Source organism: Anopheles moucheti, chromosome 2 (assembly GCF_943734755.1).
Source record: "Anopheles moucheti chromosome 2, idAnoMoucSN_F20_07, whole genome shotgun sequence".
NCBI classification, from domain to species: Eukaryota; Metazoa; Arthropoda; class Insecta; order Diptera; family Culicidae; genus Anopheles; species Anopheles moucheti.
This window is the reverse complement of record NC_069140.1, coordinates 57,079,978-57,093,545: the sequence shown is the minus strand read 5'-3', so window position 1 is coordinate 57,093,545 and position 13,568 is coordinate 57,079,978. Positions and strand designations below refer to the sequence as shown.

The window sequence follows — 13,568 nt, the reverse complement described above, 5'->3', positions numbered from 1 at the left end:
TCTATCTTGCGTCTCTATGCTTCTCATTGATACCTATCTGCTTTTGCAACTGCCGCACCCTAGAACGATCGCTTTGACAATTGTCGGAAAGGGCCGCAATTTGACAGCTGATTTTGATGTAACCATAATCGCCACAAGTGAAATTCATTGCTCGCAAAAAAGAAATTTCGTGATCTCGCCAGACACTTGCCTCGTTTGTGTTTGTTTTGTTTCTAGCCTAACCAGCCCGATACTCCATCGCCAAAGTGCACAGAGCACTGCTTTTCTCGCTTCCCTTCTAGTGCAACAAATTCGCAACCTTCTCGTAGCATGTCGCACCAAACTGGCATCAAAGGTAAGTTTCCTTCGGACCAAGTGATTCAACCATTGAACACCGTCACCGTGCCGAGAATGAAGAGAGCATAATCTCTTTTTACACCAGCCCATTAACAAAACGAACAAAACTGCCCTATGACGAGGTATGACGAATCTAATTGCTTTTTCTGCCCCTACCTTTTACTCCAGCAAACGCCGAGCTTTTGAAATTTTTTGGCAAAAGCAAAGACGGGAAGACTAGAGTGTTGAAAGTGTCTATCGAGAATGGTAAACTATTCAATAGGCCTAACACTGCAAATAGTTAATTTTCGTTGTTACATTTCAGAGGAACTACGCCTGGTAAGCCACAGTGACGTCAAACGCGACTGGGAAAAGGATTACGATTCGTTGGTAAGACCACTGATAGAAGAAAGCACACCGTGTTACATCCTCTATAGGTGAATAGCTCTCACATGCTGGACAAAGGAAAGTGTTCCAAACTCATCATTTGTGACCACCTTACAGATTGGACTACAAAATTCCCACCGGGTACGCATGGCTGCTGATGAGCTGGGTTCCGGAATCGGCAACAGTGAGACAGAAAATGCTTTACGCTTCGACTAAAGCTACGCTGAAGCTCGAATTCGGTTCAGGTCACATAAAAGAAGAGCTTAATGCAACCTCCAAGGAGGAAACGACGTTGCAGGGTTATCATAAGCATAAGGTCGACTTTGACACACCGGCCCCGCTGACCAGTCGCGAGGAAGAGCTAGCCGAACTGCGCAAAACAGAGGTAAAGACAGATTTCGGTATAGACACCAAACAACAGACGCTCGGTGGCATCAACTGCCCAATTTCGGATGCGGTCGCTCAAGCACTGCATGATATGCGCCGTGGCGGCTACAACTATCTGCAGTTTCGTATCGATCTCGAGGAGGAAAAGATACATTTGGTCAAAGCGGATAACATTGAACTGACCACGCTCCCAATGCAAATACCGACTGATCATGCACGCTATCATCTATACATATTCAAGCACCATCACGAAGAAAACTATCTGGAAAGTGTTGTATTTGTGTACTCGATGCCCGGCTACACCTGCTCCATTCGGGAGCGCATGATGTATTCAAGCTGCAAGGGTCCATTTTCTGCGACCATCGAAAAACATGGCATACAGGTGGCGAAGAAGCTTGAGATTGACAACGGTGCGGAACTGACGGAAGAGTTCCTCCATGAGGAGCTACATCCACGCAAGCTTAATCTTCGGCCGCAGTTTTCGAAGCCGAAAGGTCCACCAAGCCGCGGAGCTAAAAGACTGACGAAACCGCAGGCCGTCGAGTAAAATCGAGACTAACCGAGTTAGGATAGGGTCACAGTTAATGCGCTACACCACGTTGCTAGCTAGATCACCTGCCGACGCACCCACCTTTCATAGCATTTTTTTTTTTGGCATCGCATTGTGGCATTACACTATTATGTATTTTTGTCTGTTTGTGTAGAACATAACTTATTGAACCCATTTTACGTAGACCCACAGTGCAATAACCAACGATCACGTAACATTGACGGCTATATACCCACATTAGGCGGAACAAACCCATTGTCAAGTAGCAAAACAATACAATACTTGCAAACAATGTAGTTAAAACCCGTGTACAGCATCAAAAGTATTATACAGTTCACCCGCAATAGGGAATCGAAATAGCATCTTTGGGAAGGGAATTACTCGAAAACGAAACATCTCTGAAAATTGAAAAGAAATTATTTCAAATGGACGATATTTTTCGCCCAGCAACGCTAAGGATCACCAATAATCACGACAAATACGGGCATGTGTCGTTAAATGTTCGACCAACGATAACAGGACTCGTTTAATTTGCCTGTTTTAGTTCGAGCTCCATGAGCTGCTTTACAGTTAACGCATGTGCGCAAAAGTATTGAAAAAATGTATGTAGAATGGCTACATTTTGACTTGTAAGATGTGCTTTACCTTACCTAACTATATTATCGTTTCCTTACGCCAGCTCAAACTATTCAATCGAAAACCTTTCAATAACGATCGAACTGAATAAAATATTATATTTTTCAAAAAAAACACGATGGTTTAAGAAGACTTTAGTTTGAAATGAAAAACACACATTTCTCCAGCATGAGTTGTTTAATTGTGCGCAAATCCATGTGTAGTGCACGATCATTTCCGTGGCAGCCTAGTGTGTGTGTGCGTATGTTTTGATTTTACAAAACGATGACCTTGAAAGAACACAAGAATGCAAATAAACAAACTGTTGATATTGAGAACTGTAGTTGTCAGAAGAAATTTTTCCAGCTGCCAAAAAATGGCGCGCAAACTATAGAGCTCAGTTTTTAGCTTCATCGTCGCTTAGAAAATGGAATCTTTATTCGAGGGTTTTTGCACGGGTAAGTGATGCAGTACTGCTTAAAATCTAACAAGTGAAAGATAAACCAGTGCTATACGTAATCAGGTGGTGAAATATTGACGAAACATGCAGATCGTTGGCGTAAAATAAGCTTCGGTGTACCTGTGTTCGATCGGCTCACGGGTGGTGGCATCTCCTGCCGAGGAATTTTTGAACTGGCTGGAGATCCGGGTTCGGGTAAAACACAGATTGCTTTGAAACTTGCTTTAACGGCCCAAAGCAAGGTTCCGGATTCGTCCGTGGTATACATATGTACGGAGCACATGTTTCCCTCCAGCAGGCTTTTGCAGATGGAAGCAGAATATAAACGCCAATATCCTCACGACGACGCGGTACAAGCGCATAACTTTGCGGACCATATACTTGTGGAACATGTTCGATGTGTGGTACGTAAACTGGTAGATTGTTTCCTCGGGTTCATCTCAATTTAAAATCAAATTCTTCTCGATTTCAGCCTACTTTAATAGCGTGTCTGTTCGACCGGTTACCTAAACTATTGGAAAAAACAAAGATCAGTGTGCTTATCATCGATTCAATCACAAGTCCATTCGTAGAGGAGCAAAATTACTTGTTACGTGCCGAAACGTTTCGTTCGATAGTGAACCGCTTGCAGCACCTCCAAGAGCATCACAACTTTGCCACATTTGTCACAAATCAGGTACGGGCGGTGATTGATTCTGCTACACTCGACGATCAACGAATCGTTCCGGCGCTTGGACTGGCCTGGAGCACATTGGTGCACACACGGTTGCAGCTTTTCCGAAAAATGAACTCGAACGAACGAGGTTGTTGCGTTGTGTTTGGACCATCTTTGCCACCGAAGCTAGGATACTATCAAATCAACGAGTCGGGCCCAGTTGATGCTCTGCCCAGTTGAGACTACCGTTTACCAAACATGTAAGTAAGAAACATTGCGCTGTTTACACACCTGCAGTAGTCCACAGATTTATTATTGTTCATAAAGATAGAGTCGCGGGCCTCACTCGAGCCAAATACCTATTAAGTATGAGCGATCGGTTGCGGATCGGTGAGATCTTTTCTGCCATACACACCAATTACAATCAGTATCGACCAAATACGATAAAAAGTACAGTATATAGGATTGATTGTTAACAGTACATTACATAAACATTTCGTTTAGCAATATTTCTAAACAGTTTCTGGTTTTGTCTAAACGGATTCCTAAGAGCGATAACATTCACCTTTGGCAAATAGTAAGATTTTACATCGTGTAAGCATCAGAGCATGGACATGTGTTTTGGCTATGGTTTATGGTTTTTTTTTTCATTTTGTAGCATTTTTTTTTTTTGTAATTTAAACATTTTCCTAAACTAAGCACATGTTTCTACCGATGGTTTGAGTCTTTTAAAATGCTGCTCACGTACGCTAATCATAATCAACTAGTCTAGTCTCTGTAATCGTATGTTTTAAAACATTTCTCACTAGTTTTTGTTTGTCTTTCTTGTTTACGAACGGTGGTGGGTAATGTCGTTTTTAAAACGTTGATATTCAACAACACTTTTAGAGTAGAGAGTAGCATTAGGTTAGTACGTGTAACTATAGCAATAGTAGCCGCAAGGTAACTCAATTACCAATACACAGAGCAAAAGAGATGCACTCGGACTTGTCGCAGCTCCTCTAGTGAAATTAGATTGTCTTAGTAGTAACATTACACAGCTGATAGACATGGGTTGGGTGTAGAATCATCTTAGCATGTTGTTGGCTCTTACCCGGTGATTTCTTATTTCATTATTACGACTAACGCTATTTACACATCACATTCTGTAAAATACCCGATAGACATTGTTCTTACTACGATAACTTTAACCGAAGCATAAACCGATTAACATAAAAAGCGTTGTAGCTGTTAGTACGTTATATGTTGTTCAGTTAGTTCTGTTTGTTCAAGCAATGGTACAGTATCGAGAACAAAATCAAATGATTATTAAATCAAACATCTTTTTGGATAGCACTGTGAATTCCGAATAACTATAAGATACTAGAAACTATATTAGATACTAGAAACAAAAACTTGCTCGATTGCATAAATTTATCATAGCCAAAATATAGTTTTTTTTTTGAAACTATACGCAACGTTATGCTGGAATAACGATTTATACGATTTCATATTTCGTTCAAGGATTTAAGCATCGGCATCGATCGGATGAATGCATCGCATCAGCCGTAAAACAATGTTGAAATGTTTTTTTTTTTTTTTTTCAACAAAATACTGGTGGTACCTGCTTTATGAATATGCTATCGTTAAAACGTTTTAACGCGCATCGCAAAGAAGAATTAAGCGATAACAGGCAAAAGTTAATTTATCACAGGCGTATCTTTTCTTCCAGAAAATATTCGAAGTCCTTTGACGGATGTCTGAAATGTTACGAGGAACAGTAAGAAACAAAGGCATTGTTGTAGTAAGCAATCAAGGGTAGTTCGTAACGTGCGTTCACATATTAACGAGAAATGTATAACATTCTGCTATCGACCACATGCGTCTCTTACAACATGCCCAAAACAAGCGAGAAATGGCTCAAAACATGAGCATTTTTTTTTTTCGTGCAGCGATGTTTCTTCGCCGACGCGGTACTAGCTATGGAATGATGAAATAATATACACATTACTTTGCTACAGTTATCACCAGCCAACTTTAACATACATGTAAACAAAATAAAACGATGCATTTATTAAAGGAACGATCAGTTATCAACTACTAAGAGCTTTTCTTCAGTTTCAAGGAACAGTTATCCTTCGTTGAGGTCCAAACCAGGAACAGCATGCTGTACAACATTTTTGTCACGATGTTATGTGATTCTCGGTATGTTGATTTCTATGGCTTTTTTTCTTGTGTTTTCAAGGAACGTTTAATTGCGGTTTCTAATTACATATGTTTTGGGCCAATTGAATTTTAATCGTTTTTTCTTTGTTATTTTGTGAAAAATGTAGAAAAGCTCTAGAAGTTTTGCCAGATGCTAACGGAGTGCAGTCGTGTGCTGCTGGTATCGAGGATGTATTAGTCAAATGTTTACTGGTACACCCAAAACACAGACACATTTTAGTTCGCTCCAATTTTTGTACAGTATTTCAGTAGAGTCTACGTAGCCTTTAAGCTATACTAAATTTATTGAAAAATATGTGTAACGTTCACAAGTGAATGAATTATTCGACAACTGAAGAGAGGTCTGAGAATTACACGGATAAGAATTATGAGACAATGATAACTGTACAACCAATCGACCCTTCTATGTAACGAATTTGATCGAAACTCAACACAACAATCAATGTAAGTCACTAGGTTAGGAACTAATAATATATGCATGATCAAAACTTTTTAACTATTAACTGCAATGTATTAGATAATGGCATACACAGCTTCTAATCTATCTAAAAGCAGCATTTAACACAAACAAAACAGAAATCTATAAATCGAGCGTAATGTTCTTTTTTTTCTATAAAAAGAGAACAGCAAGAGTAAAGTATGGGCCACTGCCATGTGAAGCATGGTAAATCGGTACCGATTACGAGCCACGACTCTACTGGCAGCGTTTCAAAGACGCCCCCTTGCCACGCTCGTTGGCTAATATTCTAAGCTATCTAGTAGTTTAACTTTACGCCAAAGAGGTTAGGAATTGACTTTACCTTCTTCTTTGAGCCGTTCAGACAGTCTTTGTACATATCGGAACGAAGGAAGCGCGAGTAGGAGTCACTCTTCATCAGATAAAACACGTGATCGGCTGCGACATCAAAGCACCAACGGCTCGGCTGTGCCGCCCCTTCCTTCACCACCTCCCGTGCCAGCTCGAGCGACTTTGAGTCGATATTTACCGGGCAGGCAGCATCCGGTGCGAGATATTCGTTCCAGATTGCCTGAGCGGCATCCTTTATCTGCGACTGCGGCAAAGCTTTCATGTCCTGTATCGCCTCCCAGAATCTGTTGAATGAAGTGCGAGCAAGCAAACAAAAAGCATATGCATATGCATTAAACACGTGTTCCATACATGTGAGGAAGCTTTCATCAGCGCCAATCGTTACTTTAAGTTTTCACCGCTGAATTCTTTATCGAGAAACTTGGTAAACTGCTCGCGACCAATCGGATCATTCAGTAATTCCCGCAAACTAAAGCCCCATCGTTTGACGCGTTTCATCGGTATGTCCTTCCTGTTGATAGTGATACGAACGAATGAATAGATATTAATATCCTTTTGTTTCTGTTTTTTTTTTCAACCGAATGATGTGTACCCGAGTTTTTCCGCATCCCAAAATTCGGTATTATCCGTTTGCCATGGGTTGGGATGATCCGGAGCCGATAGAAAATAGTCAAACTCGCTGTACTGTTCATAGTACGAGATGTATCTGAAATGATGGTGAGAATTTTTCATGAAATAATGTTATTTCCTGAAAGGAAACACCACTTACGATTCCGCCACTTTCGACACTTTGATCGTGCGCCTATCGAGCTTTTGCTTGAGCAGAGTGATCGTTTTTGCCATCGTTTCTGCCGGATTGCTGTGTGCGGCCGTACCGGCTGATCCGGACCCGAGCGATGAGGCCCCCTTTCGGTACGCCTTCTTGATGTCCATCTCGGTCGTGTTGACGCAACCCGGCATCGGTCGGTGAACGTCCCAGAACGCCCGTTCCTGCGAGTCCAACACTTTACGCTCGAGCTTGTCCCGCTTCTTGTCCACCTTGCTTTGCGCTTCCGCCTGCATAAAAATAAACTCCCATTTGCGCGAGAACATCTTCTGCAGCTTGGCCAGATTCTCCGCCTCATAGTCGGCCAGCTCGAGCCGTGTCTTGTTCTGCATCGTGCGCTTGCAGAGATAGATGGCGTAGTCGGTATTTTCCGGTTCCCAAAAGTTAGACGGCCAGAAGTACGGCGTCTGGAAGCGATAGAACGTACCGTCGTTCCGCACCGTCAGCTGATGGTCATCGATCGGGAAAAGGTATCCGTGGGAGGCGAGCAGATGCGCCAGGTGCAGCGCCTCACTAATGTCGTCCACCGTTAGGTTGGTCATGATCCACTGGATAAGATCCGCCCCGGTAAACACTGACGGAACTTTGCTCATGAAGGCCTTCACCGTGCGCACCGACACGCCAGTTCCCTCGGTTTGCATCCGTTCCACGATGGCTTCCATCTTTTTGTACACCAGAATGTTGGGCGCATCCTGGCCGTGGGGTAGGATCTGTTGCACCATATGGCTACTGTTGGCCATGGTGGTGGCGCTAAAGCTTACTACCGCGTTACACGACCCACCGCTGGTTCCTCCCGCACTGGACGACTTTGACGGAAGACCCGTGGCGCCACTGTTGGAGCCAGAGTACATGTTTTTCGCAAGTTTTTCCTTTTCTATGTCAACACTTTTCTTCGTAACCATCCTTCGCTACGATAGCTGGCAAAATTGATTGCAATATTATTCTGGGTGGTAATGGTACTGTTGGCGTGGGGGTGTTTCGATAATGGGGGTTTGTGCAGTGCAACCCAACAATTGGGATCTTCGATTTTTCTTGCAGAACTTGTTGGATTTTGTCTGTCAGCTGCGTTAAGGGGGCGAAAAACAGTATACCGTAGTTAAGGCGTAAATAGCCGATACAAGATCAACGTAAAATGCAATTGTTCACTCACTCAAACGGACACTCCACACCCAACTTTTGCAAACAGCCTTGGTCCTGGATCACCTTTTCTTGTTTGCGTTTTACCTGCGTACTCCCGCTGTGCTGTGACACGGTTAAATATGTGTGTAGCACACCTCCCTCAACACCAACCTAGAACGTGCGGGTCAGTGCCGCGTAAACGATGGCCAGCCGAACGCTACATCAGCATGGCAACCCATTTTTATTCTATCGGTCTACACGAAACATTATCTGCCAGCAAAAAAAACATCCAGCCTACGATGCGGAGCGGCACTTACTTGGTGGAGTGCAAAAATGAAAATGGCAATTTTCACATCTCTCCCTACACGAATGGCAATGGACAAGGACATGGACCCACGCGCGTGTGCGTGTATGTGAACGTGGAAATAAATGTGATTTTCCGCCTAAATTTGAGCGGAATTTTCCACCATCCGTGAGCGAGATGGCATTTTCCGGGGAGATGCAAAGAGAGCGAGATTACCAGATAGGTTACTACCAAAAATGGATACTACAGAGCACACATTCCCCAATATCCTGGATTTGTTGAGCGAAAACAGCGTGCTCGATTGCTGATAGCAACACGTTTCGATTTTAGCTCTCTGCGCCAGGCCAACGAAACTCAACACTTGCAATTGGTTATCTAAATTGGTTCAATAGAAACGGAAGCGTGCTCTCAGCGATAAGCAATGCGTATTTATAATATTTAGAAACTGTAAATTTGTAGTTTGTAAACACCACCGGTCAGTTGCATTAGGGATCGAGCAAAGAATATGGCAATCATATGATATATAAGCAGTAATTTTACGGCCGCGTTATAATTTTAGTAATCTATTTCTGCTGCTATACACTGCTTTAATACAAGTGGTTCCAGACCACTTCGCGATCGCATGTATCACTCTGAATGCAACCTACCGCAGTACCCGCTAATGCAGCAATATAATTAATTCTTTAATCTGTTGCAATTGACTTTATCGGCCCGTTTCGTAACAGCTGGTTATTATTTTCATGCCATGCTACGTGATACGTTCTTCTTTCGAAAGCTTTTGCGCGATAACGCACAGCAAATTCTTTCACTCTGTAGCAAGAATGTTTTGTTATTGTACGTTTACGTTTTATTTTTTAAACCCTCCGCACCCATTATCAGCTACCGAAATGTTTGCTAACTTAATTGCACAATTCTTTGTACCACTGCTTGCTCACCGAGCACTTCTGATTAACGCATGCCGGGCAACGTAGCAGGAACTTTGGCCCAACGGTAGAGCCGTTTGATAAATGGTGCCGTACCACGTCCGCGAGGGCATCTATGAACAGTGGGTGATCGTTCGGAGCGGCCGCTCGACCAATCTTCTCCGCACCAACTTCATGTGCCAGCTCTTGGCAGTACTCAATGTCCAGTTCATGCAGCGTTTCGATGTGCTCGTTAACGAATGCGATCGGTATAAGGATAAAATTTTTCTTGCCCTGCTTCACATACCCCTTGATGGCATCCTCGGTAAAAGGCTCCAGCCAGGGCAATGGTCCTACCTTCGATTGCCACACTAGACAATATGGTTGCGACCAGCCAAGCTCCTGCATAACATTCTGAACTGTAGCGCCAACTTCGGAAGGATATGCATCGCCTCGGTTAACCGCGCGGAGAGGTAGCGAATGTGCAGAGAAAAGCAATACTACATCCTTTTGCTTATCGGCAGGAAACTTCTCCAACTCTTTGCGAATGTTGTCGGCAAATGTTTTGGCCAGTAGGGGATGCGTGCCCCATCGATCGATAACGCTCCAGCGCGCCTTCGCTAGCCCATTCAGAGAATTTCCCTTGAAGTGTGTGAAGATGGCATTAAAGCTGGATCCGGATGTGGCACAGCTGTACTGTGGGTACTGTGAAAACAGAACCACTCGCTCGGGCTGGTCACGCTCCACCTCGCGAAATGTATCCTCCGTCAGTGGGTTCACATATCGAAAGGCGACGTAATGCTTGTGTGGTGCGGTTTCCGGTGAAAGTTTATCAAGCTGCTTACACATCAGTTCACCCTGCACATTTGTCCACTTTAGAATCGGTGAACCGCCGCCAATTTCGGAATATTTTTTCTGAACTTCAGGAGTACGGCGCTTCGCTATCCATGGACCAAGTTTGCTGGAAACATCCATATACATTATCATACGATCGAGAACGTTCTTTCGCGCGTTCTGCGAAAACACCAGCTTACCTTTGTACCGGCAGCTGGATCATGTCACGATCGGTCATGATGCGGTGCAGGTAATCATGTACCTGGTCCGTGTTTTGTGGTCCACCCATATTGAGCATAACCACAGCTGTACGTGGTTTGGTGGTAACATTGCGAAATTGGTTAAAGCCTAAGGGCCCAGAGGGTCGGAAAATCAAATAATTAATAATGCTAACATTCACCAATCGAACGATGTTTAATATTTCCATCTCACGTACCATGTGTGGTTATCCCACTGGAAAAACATTTCTTCAGTAACGAGTGCATACCGCTAACATAAACTACTTTCACTTAACAATTAAACCAATGGACGAGCGCAAGCAGACGTAACCCCCCTGTTTCGTTTCGTTTGGGAAAGAAAATAAACGTACACACGAAATCCCATTCGCCAACCAGCCGGCTAAACAAAGTGTTAGCTTTCGGTCATGTTAAGTGACAGCTTGTGTATTTTTCTCGTATGTATCAATTGTCAGTTTGGAATGTTTATCACAAACAGCTGTTGTCTGGAAATGTTAAATTTATGAGTTTTCCTTTATTCAATGAAATTGATCATCATATGCTCATATGCTGTACAATACCCGAATTACGAAAGCATGCCGTACATGATCTACATGGAACTGGGATATTGAGCGGGAAAATTCACAAACGAATCCGCAAATGCACTGTATATTCTGCCGTGGACAGAATCTTATTTTATTAACATATATCAGAAACAGTACTACATGTAAATAATACATTGTTCATTGTCATGCTAGAAAGAATGTGAATGGTAGACTTCCGTTGATACATACATTGGCACTTATAGGATATAAATCCCATTCCGATGACCATTTGTCCTGCGTAAAATGTAAAATTAGGTTCCAGGCGAATCCAGTAAAAACAGTTTACATATTATTTAAAATAAATGGTTTTGTTGGGTTTAACTCATAGTTCTGCATATTGATGGATTGATCATGCATCGCCAATCAACGCACAAAGAACACGTTTGTAGTCACCGGATGTTTCGTTCTGCAATGGCAAAGAGTGAGGTATTCCGGTTACTTCTGCCATCAATTTAATGTGGGTCATTTCGCTACACTTACCTTCACCATGCTGAGAAGAGTTTTGTTGTACATTTGTTCAAACTCATCCTTGATATTCTGCAAATCAATTTCCGCTCGGCTGATGATGATTCGGATCAGCGTTTTATCGTCCGTACCGAGACCGTCCATAGCCAAGAACAGTTTTTTGGCGAAGAAATGTGGCGCCATCTGGACGCATTCGACGATCGCGCTCAAGGCTTCGTAGAAATCGCCAGACACCTCCGCCTTCAATGCCTGTTCGATGGTTCGGCCGGTAAGCTTCTTGTACTCATCGAACACAATGGACAACTGGCTAAAGGAGGCATGGGCCAGAATTTTATAAAACACCGACTCATCGGTGCCCCATTTTCCTTCTCCAGCGTTATAAAGGCTCTTGGCTTGTTCAACGGCTAGGTCCGGATTGGTAACATCCTTCTGATCCCGCGTACCGGTAATTATAAGCGTCAACAATTTCCGGAAGTTACCGGACGTTTCCGAGCAGACGTGTTCAGCCAGCGGTCGATCGTACATCTCTTCGTATCTACGTGAAATTGCGTGCATCGTTTCGTTATCCTGCGAGCACAGAATCTCGATGAGTGTACTCTCATCCGTGCCGATGCCATCCATCGCCTTGTACAGCTGTTTGCAGAGATAGTTCAACGGGGGCATCATCAAACCGACGATTACATCCTCAAATTTACCGCTCAGTTCCGACTTTAGGTCTTTCAAGAGATCACGGTTCAGGTCCCGTTTGAACGCGTCTATAATCTGCAGGCGTTGATAGTTGCTCCGCGAGCAAAGTATGTTGATAATCGCCTGTTCATCGGTACCGAAACCTTTCATCGCTTTACGGAGTGCGGCCGCGTCTTCGGATGGGTTGAAATTTTCCGCCGGACGTACGGTAGGTACAGGCTGTAAATCAGTTAAAGTTATCGTTACAAAGCAGATCGTCAAAAAGAATACAACAAATACACAGGGTAGCATGCAATCATTCCACATGTGTTCTCTGATGCCCTACAGAAGGTCGATCAGGTAGTGCAACAAGAGCAAGCAATTGCACCTGTCCGAGTAATATGATCGGAAACACCGATTCGGCCTCATTTTTGATCTGTACTCTATCGAATGTTACTCTACAATAAAGCAATCAACAAAAAGCACATTCAACAGCATTCTGTAAACCATATCACTACGCCTATCGTTTGTATGACAAATTTGGGTAAATGATTGCATTCCGCCTTTTTTTAAAAATAGAATTCACACTCACCACATAATACCACGACATTGCTGATAGGAAAATGAAGGTTACTACCGATTGGAAGCAATCAGGAATAACACCGATCGGGAACTACGGCGTGAATCACTTGAGCTTACAAAATGCTTTACACGATCAACCGAGGACACGTCAGATGATCACTTCTATTGCTTGCTGTTTACTGATGCACCGCAATCACTCGTCTGACTACAAATGGCAGACACGTTAACCAACCGGTTCGCTGCTAATGGAGTATGCGATACAATTGTTGTCCTCGAACTGGTGGTGGTGGGTTTATATTTCTTTACACGCTACGCATGCAGTGTCCGTTTCTCTCAAGCCGGCCTCAATCTCTCTTGTTTACTTGGAGTCACGATTCACGTTGCACGAGTATTTCGAGATACAGTTGAGAGTGGCTCACTTTCACGATCGTTGCGGAGCGAACAAGCGTCGATATGGCACTGTGCCAGGCGGTAGAATCCGATGGTTCTTATTTCAAATGACGAGATGAGTCATGGGAAAATTAAACATTAATATCGTTTGCGAAACTATCACGCATATTATTGTAAATAGAAATTGATAACAACGCACTTCAAGATAAAATAGTACCATTTCTTTGGATAAATATTTCTCGCCCAACATTGTTGGGTTGAATCTAAAACACGCTCAA

General features: G+C 43.2%; 5 protein-coding genes across 10 annotated transcripts; 2 read left to right on the top strand and 3 right to left on the bottom strand.

Moving 5' to 3' along the window:
• Positions 1-136: 136 nt before the first annotated feature.
• On the top strand, positions 137-2,347 carry LOC128310736 (twinfilin). The gene is made up of 4 exons (XM_053047451.1): positions 137-334; positions 505-582; positions 641-752; positions 820-2,347. Exons 1-4 carry the CDS (start codon positions 310-312, stop codon positions 1,634-1,636), a joined length of 1,032 nt encoding a protein of 343 aa, XP_052903411.1. The 5' UTR covers positions 137-309; the 3' UTR covers positions 1,637-2,347.
• Positions 2,348-2,625: 278 nt separating this feature from the next.
• On the top strand, positions 2,626-5,679 carry LOC128297462 (DNA repair protein XRCC3). Of its 6 annotated transcripts, none has more exons than XM_053033102.1 (4): positions 2,626-2,712; positions 2,778-3,118; positions 3,187-3,629; positions 5,081-5,679. In XM_053033102.1, exons 1-3 carry the CDS (start codon positions 2,682-2,684, stop codon positions 3,607-3,609), a joined length of 795 nt encoding a protein of 264 aa, XP_052889062.1. In that variant the 5' UTR covers positions 2,626-2,681; the 3' UTR covers positions 3,610-3,629; positions 5,081-5,679. The 6 variants fall into 6 exon arrangements, with proteins under 6 accessions (XP_052889062.1, XP_052889061.1, XP_052889063.1 ...); XM_053033101.1 differs by lacking the exon at positions 5,081-5,679 and adding an exon at positions 4,873-4,990; XM_053033103.1 differs by lacking the exon at positions 5,081-5,679 and adding an exon at positions 3,701-3,868.
• Positions 3,989-8,110, bottom strand: LOC128299890 (regulator of G-protein signaling 7-like). Its single transcript, XM_053036025.1, has 5 exons — positions 7,152-8,110; positions 6,975-7,088; positions 6,768-6,893; positions 6,375-6,666; positions 3,989-5,108 (listed from the first exon to the last, which is right to left on the bottom strand). The coding sequence occupies exons 1-5, from the start codon at positions 8,108-8,110 to the stop codon at positions 5,049-5,051; spliced, it is 1,551 nt and encodes a 516-aa protein (XP_052891985.1). The 3' UTR covers positions 3,989-5,048.
• Positions 8,111-9,469: 1,359 nt separating this feature from the next.
• On the bottom strand, positions 9,470-10,994 carry LOC128310895 (ferrochelatase, mitochondrial). The gene is made up of 3 exons (XM_053047643.1): positions 10,804-10,994; positions 10,568-10,715; positions 9,470-10,494 (listed from the first exon to the last, which is right to left on the bottom strand). The coding sequence occupies exons 1-3, from the start codon at positions 10,850-10,852 to the stop codon at positions 9,531-9,533; spliced, it is 1,161 nt and encodes a 386-aa protein (XP_052903603.1). The 5' UTR covers positions 10,853-10,994; the 3' UTR covers positions 9,470-9,530.
• Positions 10,995-11,243: 249 nt separating this feature from the next.
• LOC128309793 (annexin B10-like) lies at positions 11,244-13,376 on the bottom strand. The gene is made up of 3 exons (XM_053046265.1): positions 12,911-13,376; positions 11,668-12,558; positions 11,244-11,593 (listed from the first exon to the last, which is right to left on the bottom strand). The coding sequence occupies exons 1-3, from the start codon at positions 12,926-12,928 to the stop codon at positions 11,537-11,539; spliced, it is 966 nt and encodes a 321-aa protein (XP_052902225.1). The 5' UTR covers positions 12,929-13,376; the 3' UTR covers positions 11,244-11,536.
• Positions 13,377-13,568: the final 192 nt, after the last annotated feature.

Bases quoted from the DNA above. Each gene is read 5' to 3' on its own strand.
- LOC128310895 (XM_053047643.1), bottom strand. From the start codon at position 10,852: ATGCACTCGTTACTGAAGAAATGTTTTTCCAGTGGGATAACCACACAT. The intron at 10,716-10,803 runs GTACGTGAGATG...CTGGGCCCTTAG, and splicing joins CAGTGGGATAACCACACATG to GCTTTAACCAATTTCGCAAT. The intron at 10,495-10,567 runs GTAAGCTGGTGT...GGATGTTTCCAG, and splicing joins ATCCAGCTGCCGGTACAAAG to CAAACTTGGTCCATGGATAG.
- LOC128310736 (XM_053047451.1), top strand. From the start codon at position 310: ATGTCGCACCAAACTGGCATCAAAG. The intron at 335-504 runs GTAAGTTTCCTT...CTTTTACTCCAG, and splicing joins GCACCAAACTGGCATCAAAG to CAAACGCCGAGCTTTTGAAA. The intron at 753-819 runs GTGAATAGCTCT...ACCACCTTACAG, and splicing joins CCGTGTTACATCCTCTATAG to ATTGGACTACAAAATTCCCA.
- LOC128299890 (XM_053036025.1), bottom strand. From the start codon at position 8,110: ATGGTTACGAAGAAAAGTGTTGACATAGAAAAGGAAAAACTTGCGAAA. The intron at 6,894-6,974 runs GTACACATCATT...CACTATCAACAG, and splicing joins TGGGATGCGGAAAAACTCGG to GAAGGACATACCGATGAAAC. The intron at 5,109-6,374 runs GTAAAGTCAATT...GTAACATTTCAG, and splicing joins TGAACGGCTCAAAGAAGAAG to ACATCCGTCAAAGGACTTCG.
- LOC128309793 (XM_053046265.1), bottom strand. The intron at 11,594-11,667 runs GTAAGTGTAGCG...TTGCCATTGCAG, and splicing joins CTCTTCTCAGCATGGTGAAG to AACGAAACATCCGGTGACTA.
- LOC128297462 (XM_053033102.1), top strand. From the start codon at position 2,682: ATGGAATCTTTATTCGAGGGTTTTTGCACGG. The intron at 2,713-2,777 runs GTAAGTGATGCA...ATACGTAATCAG, and splicing joins ATTCGAGGGTTTTTGCACGG to GTGGTGAAATATTGACGAAA. The intron at 3,119-3,186 runs GTACGTAAACTG...TCTCGATTTCAG, and splicing joins TGGAACATGTTCGATGTGTG to CCTACTTTAATAGCGTGTCT.